Genomic DNA, 17606 nt, shown 5'->3' with positions numbered 1-17606 from the left:
TATCAGTTAATAAAGAATACTAATGGCAGGTATGATGAATAATAAAAACAAATGACTTGTGACCAGACATTTCATTCGGTGAGAATGAAAGCTCTTTGCACATATGTGTATTTAGCTTCTAGTTTCTGCTCATATTTTAATCTCCTTTGGAGTTCAGTATTAATCTTTCAAAACACACATGTTACTAATCAAAATATTATTCTTCTAAAGATTTTTTTTTGCCTGAAATACCAACCAGAAGACATATGTTTGTAGAGACTGTGTTACAGCTTAACAAATATAGACCAAACAACTTACAGTTGGGTTGGTTTTGCTAATTTTGTATTTAGTTGAATAAAGAGCCTTGTGGATGTGAATGTTAATTCGTACCAGCAGCACAGGTTCATTAGTTTTGGTTTTTGTATGATTTTATTCTCTTCTGGAGTTCAAGTAAAAGGGAGTGAAAGCCTGATAGGAGATGTGAAATGAAAAACACATGTTGCACAGGAAAGCTGTCCAGGGTACAGAACACCACAACGTAGCTCATTAGATGCTAAAATAGCTGTTGTCAGTTTGATATTGTGAGCACATTCTTGTGCTGTGAAAAAGTAAAGCAAGAGTCTTCACCATGAAAGCAGTGAGGCCCTGTCCCAGGCTGCCCAGAGAAGCTGTGGATGCCCCATCCCTGGAGGTGCCCAAGGCCAAGCTGGATGGGATTTGAGTAGCTTGGACTGGTGGGATGTATCCCTGCCCTTGGCAGGGGGTTGGGACTCAGTGGACTTTAATGTCCCTTCACACCCAAACCGTTATAGGATTCTATAAGATCACTTGGAAAAGTGCAGGGTGCATTTTTGTTATTTTGTTTACAAACATACAGGCAGCTCCCACCTCTATAAAATGATTTGTCTAGTGGAGGCCAATGTTTTATGCCAACAGGAGACTATGTACATGTTTTTCCGTGTAGAAATCCATGATTTTCCCCATGCAGTTTAGTCTTACAAGTGCCAGGGCTGGAACACGCGTGGCATAAAGAAAAGGGAGAAAGCTGCTTGGATTGCTCTGCCTGGACCCATCAAGTTTGGGGCTTTTTGAGCAGCATTTTAAAAAAAAAAAAATCCTTTCCGTAATGTTTACATCTTGTAAAAATTCCAGATTCACGGTTCTTAATTTCTTCCTTTTGGAAAAAACTGCCATTGGATTTTTGGCACTGATAAGGGAAAAAAAAGATCCAAAGCCACATTATTGTGGAAATAATATGTATTCTTCCTGTGGGATCTTTCCTATCAGACAAAAGGATACATCTGCAGCCGCTCCGTTTGGGTGAGTGGGACGATGGGACATCAGCACCTGAGACAATTCAGGTTTTGCTAGCCCCTGTATGTACAAATTTTGCTTTGCGTTTCCTACATCCATATTTTGTGCCTCATTTTCCAGCTGTGGAAGCTTATGCTTGAAAATTGAATGAGATTGTCCATTTTGTTTCCTTGCTCCTGGCTGAACTCTTTGCATATGGGAGACTGTCTCAAAGTGAAATTGCCTTGAAATAATAAGCAAGGATTATACAGCTGACTTTGAGTTGAAAGAAGTGTGATTGGAAGCCTCTTTTGCTCCTTGCTATGTTAGTTGGAAACAGAGCCTTCTGCAAAGTGAAATTGTATGGCCTAAATGGTCCGTTTATAGCCACTTGTTCCTGCCTTTGTGTTTAGGCTTTGGCTTGAGCAGCTCTTCCGCTTTGGTTGTGTTTAGTGCTCTCCCTCACAGGGCACAAATCTGGGCTCTGTTTTGCTAGGCTGAATAAGCCATGCTCTGACACAGTCATGGAATAATGTAGCTTGGAAGAAACTTCTGGAGGTTGTCCAGTCCAGCTCTGTGCTCACAGCAAGTCCAACTAAACCAGGTTGCTGAGGCCCTTAGCAAGTCGGATGTTGAGGCTCAGCGAGGATGGAGAGCCCACAGGCTCTGCAGTGCCCTGCTCCGGTGTTTGACCGCCCTCGTGGGGAAATGTCTTTATTGTATTTAACTGCAATTTCCCTTGTCACAACTTCAGTCCGGTGCATCTCCTCCTGGCTGTTTTTCTGCTATGGCTTATTTGTACAATATTTGCTTCCTAAAGCATTAGCCCAGCCTTAGTTGCTACTTCTGGTGAAAATTCTTTCCAGAGTTTCTCTTAACACACGGGGTTTTTTTGGTGCTGCGTCAGACAATGGATGAATGTTGGTAGCTCCAAATAATAGTCTACCAGTTTTATGGGATAATAAAAGTTCTTATAAAGCAAATGCTTAAAAAGAAAAAAAAAAAAGTCAAGCATTTTTATTTCCTGGTACATATTTAAGGAAACCACAACAATGCTCTTTGCCAGTCTATAAAATATGTAGTGTTAGATCCAAAAGCCACTGAAGTGCATTGAAATAGAGATTTCAATCACTGCCTGTGGATTACAGTTCTCCCATTTTACTTAATCTAAGAAAAGTATCTGAGAGAAATCCCATCACTGAGGCTGCGATAGTAATAAATTACCCATCAAAGTGAGAAATGACTTGCGAATCATTGGGAGGCTTCACTTGAGTTGGAAATAAGAACGTGGCAATTATTTGCATGCAAGTTATATGTGTATGTCACGTTCTGTTCTGGGTTCTAGCCCAGTTTCTGTCACGAGCCTGCTGGAAATCCTTACTTCAGTCTTTTTATCACATTGTCTGTTTCCTTATCTGTTAAATGGCTGCAGTACATTTACGTTATTACTAACCTTGCTGAGGGATCTGTCAGGTGAAAAGCTCTGTATTTTGGTCATGTGCAGTGTGTTAGGAACTCAGAGTACTCTGCACAACTTCTGCGTAGTACTTTTCACCAGACGTAACGTGAAAGAGTTGAAAGGAAAGCACTGTTGAGAAGAGGGGGGCAGCATTAGCTCAAGCAGTCACGGGCAATCTCTTCCTGTGGTTACCAGACTTTTTTTTTCCCCATGCCCGCATGTGATGGCTTCTGCTTTTAGCATGTAGAGTCAGAAAACAAGCGAGTTGTAGGCGCAGGCTTCACGGCTCAGTCTCACGGGTGCCGCTGCCATCATGTTGGGCCTGCTCGGCGCTGTGACGGGCTCCTCACGGCCTGCCCGGCCTGGCTGCGCCGTGTCCAGCAGCACACTGCATAGATGGCCTGGAGGCAGCCAATTCTCTGTGCTTAAAGGCCTGATTATTGATCAATGTGAACCACGTGTGTTTAGAAGGGTTACATACAGCCGTCATCATCCTGCAGCCCTTCTTCTGGGCTGCCTTCTAGTTGTGGTGAAGCACACCTAACTCCATTAAACGGCTTGTGTAGTGCAGTTACGTTTTTCTTCATGTAAAGGCAAGGTTTTATAAATAGTCATTTAATTAACGTGCTGTTTGCGTTATCCTGCCAGGAGAGCTGTGCCTGTTGGTGCGTTTGTCTTTCATGTACTACTCCCTAGAGGGTGCCATACGCCCGCTTTCTGCAGCCCTGCTCGCTCTGGAGCCGGGTGGCGGCGGTGGTTTTGTGGCAGTGCCAGGAGGGTGCTACCCTGAACGTCCTGCAATGCTGTGGGGCAAGACCCTGAGAAACGAGGTGGCTGAATGAGTTAAGCCTCTCGTGTAGTCACAACCACATACTGCTAAATGGGGAGTTTGTGCTGACTGTACTTAGTGCTGTTAATTAAGAATTGTTTGCGTCAGTCAAGGATACCTCCAGAAGGAAATACATGCCGAAGTCTTCTGTCATTCGGAAACTGTGCTGAGCAGTTAGTGAAGTAAATGCTTCTTTCCCAGCTCACTAAGGAGTAGCTGGTGGAAAATAAAGAAATGTAAAAGCCTTTCGTGTCCTTCTAACTCCGAGTCACCTTTGGCAAGACCCTTGGGCCTGCTCTGCCATGTATGGGACCGCATTGTTTCTGGTGTTTAACTGCTTTGAAGCAACATCTTGAAATACAATGCATGAATGTTTTTAAATGACTGTAAGCCCTCAGCTGGAAGGTGTGTTAGAAGGCTCTGAGGCTAGTCATAGCTTTCAGCAACCATGAGTGCATACGCTTTCTCTGAAATAAATGAGTGATCCCCTTATGCACTTCAAAGCTTTTTTTTTTCCCCTCAAAACGTATGGTAGCAGTAGTTCAGCCTAGCACTGCACTGCCTCTCTGCTCGTCCGGATATGAAAACTTTGGGACATAACCATGCTGGAGGAGAGGATAGGGCAGCTCTTGAGGAGGGATCCACATAGTCCCCCATCTTCCACATGCAACCTGACAGGGGACAGGGACAAAGGTGTTGGCAACACTGCCGCAAGGTTATTTGGCAGCATGGTATCCACCATGTCCCGCTGCTTGCTTTAGGGACCCAGTTGTTAGATGAAGCTCACTGAAAGGCTTCAGTTCCTATCATTCCTCAGGCATGAAGCATGAAAGGAGAGATGTGTTAACAACTAGTTTATTTCATCAAGCAGACTGCTGTAAAGACAGCCTCTTGGAGTATTTCGTATATCTGACCCAAGTCCTGATGCTGATTGCTCATGAGCTGGTCAGGATTCCACTGGTTGTTCTGAAGTATCCAAGCATGAAGAGGGACTTTCAAACTTGCGTGCGTATTTTCGCTATGTTTTCCTTGCAATGCCTTTAAGAAAACAAATTCTGGAGACATGGACCTTTGATGTGTCTGAAGAAAATTCCCTTTGCTAGGAAGATAATGTCTGTCAGCTCCTTTTGTTTTGGGAGGGTGATGTGAGTGATAAATTATATCATGCTGAGAGATGACAGTAGCTCACCAAAATTTCGTTGATCTTTGTATGCATCAAGATAGAGAATGTAATTTTGCTGTTGTAACGTGCTTGAAATGTTTGCCTGCTACTGCTGGACCTTTCCAGCAGTTCTGCTCTAACTGGGGGTCTCTGCGTGGAGTTGTGACAGCTGTCACCACATTGCCTGTGTGTTGTTGGGAGCCATTTGCAATCTGTACCAGGAGGTGGTAGATGCAATAGTAACTCATGTAAGGTAGACTTTGAAAAAATTAAATACTTCTTCCCAGGAGAATAATTCATGCTTTAAAATGGCCTTAAATTTGATGACGTGTTCAAAGTACACAAAGAGAAAAATTAATGAAATAAAGAAGGCTTGTGGGAAGGAAACAAACTTTTAAAATTATGTGCTAAAGGGTTTTGAAAGAGGAGCGCATGAAACTATTTGGTAGTATCTTTAGAAAGTGTTGCAGTCTGCAGAAACAGAAGTGCAGGAATATTTTCAGAAGAGACTTAAGCCAGTGCTTGGAAGACGAAGAGTTTACACTTTGCTGCAGACCTCCTGTCAGAGTCAGTTTACCTCTTCAGCCCTTGGCTGCCCGTTTGTAGAGCTGGCATCTCTTTCATGTGGAAGCTGAGCCTGGATGATGGATAGCTACTAGCTCAAGAATCCAGATGCCCTTGACCTCTGCTTTCTTACCACAGACTTTACAAGACATGGCAAGTGTGACCCACTTCTGCTGTTGCACAGCTTTGCTGCTGCACAGACCCAGCCCTTGGAGCTGCCAAGGACTGGGTCACTGAAATCATCTGGTTTAAAATAACTCTCTTGCCTCTCCGTGTTTCAGTTATTTCTTTTTTAAATCAGGATTCCTCTAGTGGTCTGCTTCCCAGCCTGTTCTGTAAACTGTCATGCTGGTGTTACACGGCTACTTGAGCACAGCTGAAATGACTGGTGGTGAAGAATGGAGTGCGAATGGCAGCGGGTGGATTTGAATGGGGATATTCCTGAGCCCAGCCTTGTTGCCAAAGTCTTTGAAACGGGGAATTAAGGCCCTGCTTGCACAAAGGAGGATTTTGCTTCCCAAAGGGTTTCAGTGAATTCAGCTTCTGGATTAAAGTCCTAATTAACACAAAACGGTGCTTGATGTTTCACTGTAAGAGTAACTAATGCTGTTAATAGTTGCTGCATGAGCATGACGTATGCTGATGAGCATACACCTCCATTTACAAAAATAAAATTTGATGGTGTGTGTGTTGCATGGGATGTCCAGGCATTTTTATTGGGCTGGGAAATTTCCCTTCCATGCTTTGTGAGATTTCCTTAAAACAGAAATGTTTGGTTTTTAGGTTCTTTGTTTCTTAACAGATTGGTGTTTTTTTCTTTTTTTTGATTCCCTGTGTGCATTAGCTAAGTTTTTGCAGTTCTTGAATTTTGCTCATGGCCTGAAAGGCCAGTTTTAGCTGCTTTTGGCTTGCGTAGTTTACTTGGTTTTGGATTAAGTCTCATTTTTCTTTGGTAAGAGATGCTATGCCAAGATTATGTCATTCCTACTTGTATCTAATAATATCTTAATCCCCAAATAATTGTAATGAAGTCACTTGGACTGCTGGCAGGGAACAGTTTGATCCAAAGACCACTGAAATGAATGAGATTCTTCACTGGGAGTGAAGCAAAGCTTTGGGTCAAGCCCTAGGGTGCTATTCCGTGTGCGTGTGTGTGTGTGTGAGTGCTGGAAACCAAAATTCATAAAAATCCCTGCCAGCTGAACCCTGGTGAGCAGAAGATGTCGTGCAGGCACACACAAGATGTGCTAGCAGCCCCAAGGTAGCAGAACAGTTGCCATAACAGCCAGCAACAGACATTATGCAGGAAGTCACCCAAGCCCATATTGATGTTGCTGGAATTAGAGTAGGAATTCAGCTCTGCCAGCTGCCAAGTGCATCTTCTGTGTGGCCAAGGTATCAGCCTCAGTTCTGGAGCAGGCAGGGGACTGATGAAAATATAAACAATAGCAGCAGCAGGCAGGATTGCGGATTCGGTGCAGAAATCACACAGCTGTGCCACTGTGCTCTTGTAATCGCATTAGAAAAGTCAAACTAATAAGCGTGATATGCGGCCTCCTCTGTAGGGCAGGCCGCCGATGGGCGCACACAGCGTTTCAGCACGTGAAGTCAGAGCCGTGCGGGTGGCCGAGCCAGTAGGTGCATTGGCAGAGCTGTGCGTGGGGTTGTGCCATGCCTACTGCTGCTCCTCGCCCTTTCTGAATGCACTCAAAGCAAGCTGCTGTAAAGCAGGGCAAGAAATAACAGCAATGGGCTTACTGCTTTTAAAGGACGTATTTAGTTTTCCTGGCGAATGCTTTAATTAAAATTGTGTCCTTTGCCAGAGTGCTAAGCAATTAAACTCTAATCAAACCCAGAAGAAAACATTTCCATGGAATGCTTTCAGTGCAGTTCCTGCCTGAGGTTGTAAGGAGGAGTGTTATTTACAGAGATTACATTAACTTGCATTATAAGGTTGCAAGGAAATTGATGACAAAGCTCTCGTGGCTTTCGTTAGGAATCAAAGCCTTCTGATGAAAGGTAAATATGTTTTTGGATGCACATATAATAAAGTTATACATATTAGCTTAAAAGCAGCTTCTCTGGAAGCTGTATTGGAAATTTAGTCTTCCCGATGTGTAGAAGAAACCCATTTTCTGTATATATTTTTAGTGTTAACTTCCTCTCGAGTGCTCTTACCTTACGCTATGCACCATTAGCCCGTGCTGGGTTTCCAGGTCAGCCGTGTGATTTCCGAGCACCTCTGAGTGCTGCTTGCATGGCTTGTCCAGCAGGAGCCGGAGCGGCTACTTGTTCCCACTGCCTGCCTGCAGCTGCCTGCATCCTGATGGGTAAAACACTAAAATGCTTTCCCCTTACCGTTCTTGGAAAGTCACCAGTGTCTCGTTCAGTGTGAGACCCTGTTAGCAGAGACCCCTCTCAACACAAGCCTCCTGTGTAGACGTAAAAATGTCTTACTCTGCAGAACAAATGCATGTGTGGGAACACGCAACAACTGCGCTATTGAAAGGCATTTCAGAACTGAACACTGCTGGTTCTCATAGAGCCACGGCTATTTTAACATGAGCTGGATGAAGCAGTCCAGATTTTTTTTTTTCCACTAGCTACATTTAAAACTCAAATGAGCTTGCTGTGCTTCAGAAAATTGCAAGAAGTGAAAAGATTACAACCCAAATCCCTCAGTGAGCTTTAACATTTTTTAACATTTTTTAGCATCAAAAAACCCCTAAGCGAAGTATTTTAAAAACAGCAATGCTGCTAATGAGAACTAATAACTTTCCAGATGTTTGCTGTTATTTTGCTGCACATGACTTTTTTAAAAGGTATGTAAACTGATCCTGCCAGTTGTTGATGGTTGTGTGTGTAAGGAGCAGCTGGTCTGCTTGGACTCGGAATTTTCATACTTTTCAGTTCCGTGAAGCTGGAATCAGAGGAGGAGGCTTATTGTACAAGAGAGGGAGCACACTTTCTCGTGTGAATTCAGAAGCAGAGGGAGAGGGGGAGAGAGCAAAGGATCATAATACTGCGTGTGCTTCAGTTTCAGTGGATCAAATCTTTCCTCTATCTGCATCCAAGCTATTCGGTTGTGATCAGATGATCAGAGCTCAAGGAAGCGATTGGAGAGTGAGCTGGCTGCAGCTGCACTGTAGGCTGTTTTCAGGGACAAGGAGCCACTGTTTTTCAAACATAGCATAAACATAGAAGTTATTTTGTAGGCTTCAGGATGCAGATATGGGTTGTGCTGCCAGCATTGTTCTGCTTCAAGCCTTTCGTTCTGTGGTACAGAGGAACTGTCCACATATTTGTAGACGACGGCGACGAGAGGAGTTGTCACATGAAATCCTGCCACTGGATAGCGATGATGAAATGAGCAGACCCAGGACTCTCATCATAATGGTACAGTATACTTTAATCAGCAGAGAGAGTTGTCAGAATTATTATTACAGATGCTATGCCATTTATTTTCTTTGACTATGTAATCGGAGGGAGAGCGTTTGACAGGCTATTTGCAACTATAGATTATTCTCCTGGTGGATTTGCTGTCTCTGTGTTTGAGAAAACACGGCTGAAATGTTACTTTAATCTCTTGCTAAAGCTGCGAGCTACTCGTAGGCTCAAGTAACTGTTCTGTTTGTTTAATTTACTGATGGGTTTTGTTACTATCTGTGAGACGAGCAGCTTTGGAGCCTGTAGTGCAGTCGTGTTTTACTTCAGACTTGGAATTCCAAACAGCAGACAGCTTACAAAATGTTTACTAAGTCTGTTCATCATAAAAACAAAAACAAACCTGAAAGATAGACAAAACCCCTTTACTTTCACCCAGGATGCAGCTGGAATTTATATCGAGTTGTTTGCAGATCAGCTCCCATATGTCTTTGCTGCAAACTGTTTGCAGCAGCAAGATGTTTGCAGCTCACCACTTCCCGGCTTAGTGAGTTTCCTCAGTTCTGTAACAGAGGGGGGACTCGAAAGCCTCTGTCTCTGAGAGTCATTTTCTCTCTGAATTAAAACTGATTTATTTTTATTTTGTGCTTGGAATATAATAAGCAGTATAGCTTTATGAGGAATAAGTGACGAGGTTGTTTTCATTACAAATCATTGCTTCAGCATGGAGAATGTGCTGACCACCTAGTTATTGCTCTTCCTTGCTGATCCATGCAGAACGAACTTCACCGTCTTGAACCATCTTGAAGCAGCTCAGGTCTGAGATGGCAGCGATTTAATACTGTGTGGCTCTTACTTGGTAAAAAAAAAAAAAAATATATATATATATACACACACACACACACACACATATATATATATGTATTACCAAGACACTGCAGATAGTATTTTTGCCAGTTTGTCAGAGTGATCAGGTATAGCGTTTGAGTGATGGAAAATATTTTTGTTGTTTCTTTCTCCTCTCTATGAAGGATGCTATGATCAGGTCCAAAGCACATCCCCTGACACCTGGCTGTAATACAGAGCAGTAACTTAAACATAAGTGGGTGATGGTAACATTGGAGAATTTAGTAGCTGTCATGAGGTCTGGCAGCGGTTTGAATAGAGCATTACTGCCCACAGAGGCGTGTGTTGCAGTCATGGCAACTATAGTAGCTAGGATCCAATCCAAGCTGTGCTTTAATTATCAGCTGAGGGTATTATCCAGTGCAGGGGTTGTAGCTACTGGTCACAAGGACGGAGAGCGTGGATTTCATCATTGCAAAGCTGATGTTTAAGCATCTTTTGCTTTAAAATCCAGTATATGTAAAACAAACTTTTTTTCCACGTCTAATGGTTAAATAAACTACTTCAACAGCATTTAAACAAACAGTTGTCTCCCTCCCAGTAGTAGTTTCAAGCGAAATGACTTGAGAAAGATCTGGAAGAAATTGCAGCATGTCAGAATATGAATCATCTGTGCAACTTGCCTCATCCCTCGCTACAAAAGGGTGGGCTTGGGCAAAGTGGCAGCAAACAGCGCACCGCGCTCCCCGTACCCAAACACGAGCTAGTGGTAGCCTGGGTTGTGGTTCTCTGCTGGCAAATCCTGCGAGTGGGGCTCTGAGAAGTGAGGCTTTACCAGGAGCTGTGGAAGCTTTCGGCAGCCCTGCAGAGATGCCCAGAGGGGGATGCCCAGAGGCGCTGAGCACAGCCAGGCGTCCGTCTGTCACCTGCTGCGGGGAGTGAGCTTTGGTCTCAAGCACCTCTGCCTGTGGTAGTAACTCCACGAAGGAACAGGACAGCAGCAGTTAATGCACTGGCGCTTATCCTGTCAGAGCTGCCCTTTCCCAGGAGATCCGTGGGATCCCTGTCTGCCCCAGCTCCTTGGAGAAGCGGAGGGAGAGCAGCCCGGCCCTGCCACAGGGCTGGCTTCGGCACGGCAGGTGCTGCAGGGGGAAGCTGCTGGGCAGCTTGGAAAAATGGTCGTCCCTCTTGCATCTTTCCTTGCAGTTCTGGATGGGTGTTACCACTATGATTTTTGTTTATAGACAGGCTAGAAGCAGTTAATTGCATAACTATCTAAAATAAATCCTCATTGAGCTTTGCAGGGAGGCATACCAGTGATGGGGAGAACTGGTGAGTTCAGAAGGAAGCGCTGCTTCAGAGCACTTTCGTGACAGGAATCGATGGTCCTAGTTCCACTAAAATTCGCGTGTTACTTGAATAAGCAGCATGATAAAGAGGACTGAAGGCTACTGCATCTTAATAAAGCACGTGTTACAGTCCTAACCATTTTTTTTTCCCTTGGTCTGTTGTAGATCATTGAAGTTTATGTCTGGATAATACAGTGGAGACAGTTATGTAGACAAGTAGAAGAGTGTTTAGGTCAAAACATCATTATTCACGTTGTGCAGATGCCAGGAGCTAAGCTGATCCCAACTAGACCACTGAGCCCACAGGTCTGAGGGCAGGGGGTGATTGGGGTGCCCAAAGAAGAGAGGCCAAGAAGTCCCAGGGCGCAGAAGACCTGAAGCATCCTGATGTGCCGGGCTCCACTGCTGGGGCCTGCTGCGGGTGGGCTCCCGTCAGCTGCCGAGCTGGCGCTTGGTCTGTCTGCCTCCTTGGAGCTGCAGTGCCCCCGGGGGCGTGCTTCCTACTGGGACTGTTAGGATTTAGTGTCGACCCTGGAAGATAAACTGGGCCTCCTTTATGAATGGATTTTTTAAGTCCCCAGCTCTGCTGCATGTTCTCACGAGTTTGTTTGCCCTGGGAGAGAAAAGTAAAATTTAAATGTTGCCTTGACGTGGAAAGCAATCCTGAGGCTGCCTATACTAAAATACTTGCAGTAAGTGTATGGCACTACAGACGTGCCCCATCTTCCTTTATTAACTCTGAAATGGAACATCTGTGTAGGTTGTCCTAGGAATTGTGCCTTTAATGTTCATGTTTGCAAACATTACAAATGGAAAAAAAAAAAAAAGGCGTTAGAGGAAGTCAGTTTGCAGTTCTGACATGAAAATATCTGGCCTGTAGGTATGGTTTAAAAAAAAAAAAAAAGCAACATCCTTTTTTACACTTCTAGTTGCTTATCCCGTGCCATATGAATTAAGGCTGTTTGTGCCCTTCACTTCTGAGCGTGCTGTGCTCGCCTGTGGCTCTGCCACTCCCGCAGCTGGGAGGAGCGGTAAGCCCCCCAAAACACACCTCCCTGCAGAGTCAGGCCCAGCAAGGCAGCCCTCCAAGGAGCTGGGGGCTGGAAAAGGGAGAAGGTCCCAGTACAGCTTGCAGCTATCGCTTATCAACCGCCTCATAAGCACTGTATGAAAACTGTAGGTGTTGCAGCAGGCATGTCCAGCATCCTTACTGAAAACGAAGACTGATGTCTTTGTTCACTGATTATTTTTTTTTTCTTTTCCAGTTTGCTGGTTTAGAAAACTGGTATTTATCCTTGGGTAAGGCAGATTAGTACTCTGACTGGATCCACAGAACAGTGGAGAGACGTAAAAAAGACAGAACTGGAAAACATCTGTCAATGTGTCATCTTCTGGACAGAATCCTGGGAGCTATCAGAAACAAGCAATATAAGTATTCAGCAGCCATTAGCTAGATGTAGAAGTTGAATATTTGCAGCGAATAGACCATCTTGTTATTTGTTATTTATCAAAAATAAAAAGTCCATGAGGTAGTTAGGTTTGAGATATTAAAAACCTGTGCAGAGTATATGCAAATGACTACATGCTGTTTTTTTTTTTTTTTTTTTTTTTTTTGGGGGGGGGGGGGGGGGGGAGGAAGGGGAAGATACCTGAAGAAATAAAATTTAGTTCTTGGGGTTATGCAGAACTGTTTGGAGAGGGAGTGCTAACACTTAGATGACACTTTGCATTTGGAGCTGGTGACTGGAACAGAAGTTGAGCTTTATCTACTAGGTCACTGATTGTTTTCTTTTCACATGATTTATTATGAACTTTGGCAGCTGAGATTCATGTGGAAGATAAGAGCAAAGCATGATACTTGAGGGTATGATTTTCCCCCTCCCTTGGTACCCAGCTACAGGAACACATGGTAAAATGTTTCACGTTTTGAACAAAATGTCATAACTCAAAGTGACGTTACCTTGAGCTCAGCAACAGCGAGGTGATGCTACTACCCTCTCTATTTAATTTGTCATCTCTGAAAAGAGACAACTTGCAGAGGTTTTCTCTCTTCGTTCCAGTTACGCAGGAAGTATAAGAACCTTCCCTGTTACACAGACACAGGTTAGCTTCTCTGCTCTCGTGTACAGGCAGAGCTGGGGCACTATCAGAGCTGCTTCTTGTGTCACTTTGTAAATGGAAGCTTAGTCTTGTGGTCTAGCAGTAGGAAAGATAAAAGTATGGCTTTAAGATATTTTCCTGACAAACCTCTCATCTAATACTTAAATATACCTCCAGACTTGTTCCTTAAGCTTTGTTGCTCAATGTGCATTAACTTCCTTTCTGGTTTAAATAGTTCCATACTTTGTTTCTCCTCTGCATGCATTTACCTAACTGAAATTTGCACCACACGCACACTCAGTACCATCAGTAGATGGCGTTTCTAGGAATCATTTTGAGACCTCCCACTCATGACTTACTGGTTTTATGGGTAGGGGCATGTTGCAGAGTGTCTCCAAATGGGGTGGGCTGGCAGTGGATGTGGAGGGCAGTGTTAGGTTTAACTCTGTAAAGAGGAGCCATGTCTTAGAGGAGGGGAGTGTCTGTGAAAAGACAGATTATCCAGGGCTGGAAAGTTCAAAAGAAATACTCATTCACATCTCTCAGCTCAAGTGAGAAGCTTCAATGTAAAATAAGTTTATTGTTATTTAAAATATATATTTGTCTTTAATCAACATCCACATTGGCACTTGACCTCAATAGGAACAGACACAGGTCTGTATTTGAATAAATGAATAATGTTCAAATGCAAAGAGAGGAAAAATATAAAGTGATGCACAAAATGCAATTCTACTTCAAAAAGCCATTTTTGCAACTGCTGCTGTGGTCTTTGAGACTTCTTTCTTGTGTCTGATGCTCTATAGGCCTGCTGGAAAGTCCCTAGCAATGAACTTTTCCCTTCAGAGGATCTGCACCGGTGGAGATTGGTGGGGCTCAGCATTATAATCAGCAGGATGGTACAGAAGGGATGGTGCCCACCTCACTTCTTCAGAGCAGTGTGGGCTCTGCTGTGCTACAAGACATTTGGTTTGGTTTTGGCTTTTACCAGTTTAAGCAGCAGATATAGTTTCTTAAACACAGATGAGAATGAGCCCAAAATGGGGATTCGTTTTCATATTTAAGATCATTGCAGTAACAGTTGAAGTATGCGTCTGACTGAAAAAGAGATGGCATAAAACCAGTCTTTTTCAGTGGAGCAAATCTTCTCCATCTGACTTCAATACGATTAGATCTGTGAATTGAGCAACAGTGTTTTATATTGCTTTCACTTCTTATTAATGTTGAAGTAATGTGTATAGCATGATAGTATGTGGAATTAAATTATTATGAATCTGTGAACTGAGTTTGTTTGACAGCTTGTGAAGTCTGTGGATTCAAAACAATAAAGCAGGTGGTGAAAATATGCTCCACAGAAGAGGAATTTTTTATTTATTTATTTTTTACTAGGAAGGGTAGAGTGTAACTCAAAAGAACATAGAAAAGTCTCTGTCGGTCGCAGTCGCTGGGAGTGCTTCATGAAAGCTTTGTGGTTTTATGCAGTTGAGATGTGTGCTCAAAATGCTTCTTGGGAATGAAGATGATTGACCTGTAGAAAGCTAAAGTAACTTGATTAAGGCCAAAATGGAAAAGAGGGAAACTTTAAAAAACAAGCAAACAAAACACCTTCAGGCTTTGGCCATCTGCAGCCATACTGCTTCGCCTACTAAGCACATTTATAAGCAAATCTATGCATCCACATGCTTGATGCTGCAGTTGGCAGCTTTGTCTGCAGTGCTCTGTCTGCCGTTCTGCCTGGCTGTGGTTCTGATGGGCTGAAGCAAATGCCAGCTTTCTGCTTTCCTTGAGTGTTTTGCTCTTTGGGTCTTCCTCCGTGCCTTTTTGTTGATGTTGAAGTATTTCCATCTTATAAAGGAAGAGTTAGGAACAGAATCCCAGTGATCTGACAGGCCTGGGATTCTGGAATTGGGTGAGCTATGGTTGTAGAAATCTTACATGGTACATGATGTAAATAGGTTGAAATTATACCCAATCAGCCCTGTGTACAAATCTTAAGTTTGCTTGCTTTCTTGTGTTTATTGCAATATTAAATACATTTATCATGGAATAGGCAGTAAGGAAAAGAGAAAAATCTGTGTAATAATAAAGAGTGAACATAGATTTAAATGCCAAGCACTAGGCGCAGGATGAGCAATCAAAAATAACCACAATAATATCTCTGAAGTTCTGGAAACTCGAGGTAGTGCTTTGAAATGTATTTCTTGTTCAGAAACACAGAAGGCAGCGGAGGTTTTCTGTTTCATACTGTCAGTATGTGGTATAGTGTTCAGCAGAAATGCAGAATATATTAAATAAACATTTTTGTATCTGTGACCGGCAGCGTGTAGGTCTACTTTCAGAGGTATTCTCTTTTTATGTGCACCTTGGGCTGCACAAGTAATTCCAGGCTTGTGTCTTAGTTGAAATCATTCGGTGTTTCACCTCCCACAGCAGGTCTGGGGCTGCTGACCCTGGGGTGGGCGAGGGGAGCACAGTCGTGGCTGGTGGGAGAGAAGTGGCTCGGAGATAGGGGGAGAGAAGCCAAGGGGAAAGTGCTCTTTCCCCTCATCTGAAATGAATTAGGCACATTGCTGTTAAACTTGGGTAAGATTTGATCTTTGAGGGCGAGCAACCCCGCTGGATGTTGACAAATGAAGGTATTCCAACCGACAGCGCTTTTTCCTTTCTCCCTGTTGTTACCAAGAGGTTTGTTTTTTGCTTTGCAGTGAGTATTGGTTCCTCCTACTGATGCTAATTCCTGCTTCCTTCCCAAAGTGGAAGTTGTCTTCTGCTTTGACCGCAGGAAAAATGCAATCCGTCCTGGTGAAATTGTAAATCTCAATAGAGTTTGGCAGAACTGTTCCTGATATTTCTCACTCTTACAATTTTTCTTTTTTACACCAGTAAGCTTAATGCCGATGGTCTAAACCCAGTATAAATAAACCAGGATTCCAGTTCAGCCCATTCAGACACAAGCATTATGCAAAGTTGCGTTGCTCATTAGAGACCAAGAGATGTATCTATCAGCCTTTATCTGTTTCATAGAGATATATGCGTATATTATTCCATATATCAGAATTGTTTGGTTTCCATGTATGTAGAAAGTTCCCATTGCTCCGTAGCCTCTCTGGCAACCTGTGGCCAGCAAGGTGGGGTGACGTGGCTTGGTACAACAGGAGTCATTTCTCTTCCCTTTCCCTAATACCAGCTCCTGAGTTGTTCCGCTTCAAACAGAAAGCCTGTGTGGCTGCTGACAGGGCCAGAGCTGTGTCAGAAAGACAAACTGAGGAATATGTACTATGAGCACATCTGTGCTTTAAAATCAAGTGTGATTACTGTATGTGCTGTAAAACCTAGTCTGCTGCTTTGCATCCCAAGAGAGTTGCCACCTGATTTCTAAGAACTCTCAAGAGATTCTGACTTCTAGGTTACATTTCCTGTATCATTTCGTCCTTTTGACGAAAGCCACGGCCCCTTTTTGACTATTGGGTGACTACTGTCGGACTGTGGGTGCATACAGATGACTTCCAGGTCACGATACCTCCTGCAGCTTAAGGGTAACTGCACAAACACAGGTGAATGGTTTTGCTCTTCCCTTAACCAAAGGTTATAAGGTACATAAAGGCAGAACACAGGATTTCATTACTAAGGCTAAGCAGAATTTCAGTGTATTTAATCCTTTGAGCTGGCACTAATTGGCAGCTCTGTCTTTGTGAGTATGTGAAACAAGAAATGAAGTCTCTGCCAAGGTGCTCAAGTAACTGAATTATTGCTCACTGCAGCGCTGTTGCTTCAGGAACACAGAAGCAGGCACGGTGTCATCAAAGTGTCTGGAGCTAAGGAAAGTGGAGTGTCTGCGAAATACAGGAGCGGTTTCTGGTCTTCTAGCTTTTGAATCACTTCCTCTGAATAACCAAGTCTGTAACCTGAATTATTGCGTGGAGAGAGGAGTGCCATGGTAGAGAAAGGGTTAGAATTCAGCATCAAAAAACACGTCACTATTTAATACTTGAGGATGTTTTGGGTGTCAAGGGGCTGGCATCATCATTGGGCACTATTCCATGTCCAGTCCAGCCTAGGCTGGCTCAGACCATGGACCATGACCTCCTCTTCCGAGGTGGGGTAACCGTGCACATGCAGACACGTCCCCAGTCAGAACGAAGCTCAGCACACTGGTTCCCTCATTGTTCTGAGGGTCACTTATTTCTTCTCCACTGGGACTCTTATTTTAGACATAGGGACCTGCATAAATAAATGCATATTATAAAAATTGTACTTTTTGCTTCCTGTTAAATTGGTGCCTCTTCAGAACAAAATGTTATGTTCTGTCTGAACAGAAAGAATGTGTGCAATATCTTACTTTTACAATTGCAGTCTGTTAATAATTATTGCCAATTTGTGGTTAGCTTAAAACATAATAGAATCTGTGTGTGTGGTTTGCAATGAAAAATAGCCATTGTAATGTTTGTCAGACTTCTTTATGCCTCAGGGATCACTCTGAATACAGTGTATGGAACCAATTGAAGTGAATACTTCATGCCTTTGGTGTTTGTTTTTCCTTATTTCTCGTCTGTCAACTGCTGTGCTGATTTTCTTTTTATTAGTATTGATACATGCTTAAAGATGAGACAGCCACATTGAGTTCTTGGTTTCACATGTGTAAAT

General features: G+C 43.3%; 1 protein-coding gene across 9 annotated transcripts in view; it reads left to right on the top strand.

The window, feature by feature from the left end:
* DOCK10 (dedicator of cytokinesis 10) overlaps window positions 1-17606 on the top strand; it is a 152103-nt gene that overhangs the window by 15197 nt on the left and 119300 nt on the right. For 3 of the 9 annotated variants that reach the window (XM_080603750.1, XM_080603751.1, XM_080603745.1), the window contains exon 1: window positions 7649-8682. The exons of 4 other annotated variants lie outside the window; for them this stretch is intronic. In XM_080603750.1, the coding sequence (XP_080459876.1) occupies window positions 8518-8682 (165 nt within the window). In that variant the 5' untranslated portion in view covers window positions 7649-8517. Of the gene's footprint in view, window positions 1-7647; window positions 8683-17606 lie in introns of those variants that run through there. 2 more of the 9 variants (XM_080603752.1, XM_080603747.1) reach the window with 1 other exon arrangement.

Source organism: Anser brachyrhynchus (assembly GCF_964034855.1).
Source record: "Anser brachyrhynchus genome assembly, chromosome: 9".
NCBI classification, from domain to species: Eukaryota; Metazoa; Chordata; class Aves; order Anseriformes; family Anatidae; genus Anser; species Anser brachyrhynchus.
The sequence above is the reverse complement of the archived record's forward strand: the minus strand, read 5'-3'. Positions and strand labels throughout refer to the sequence as shown.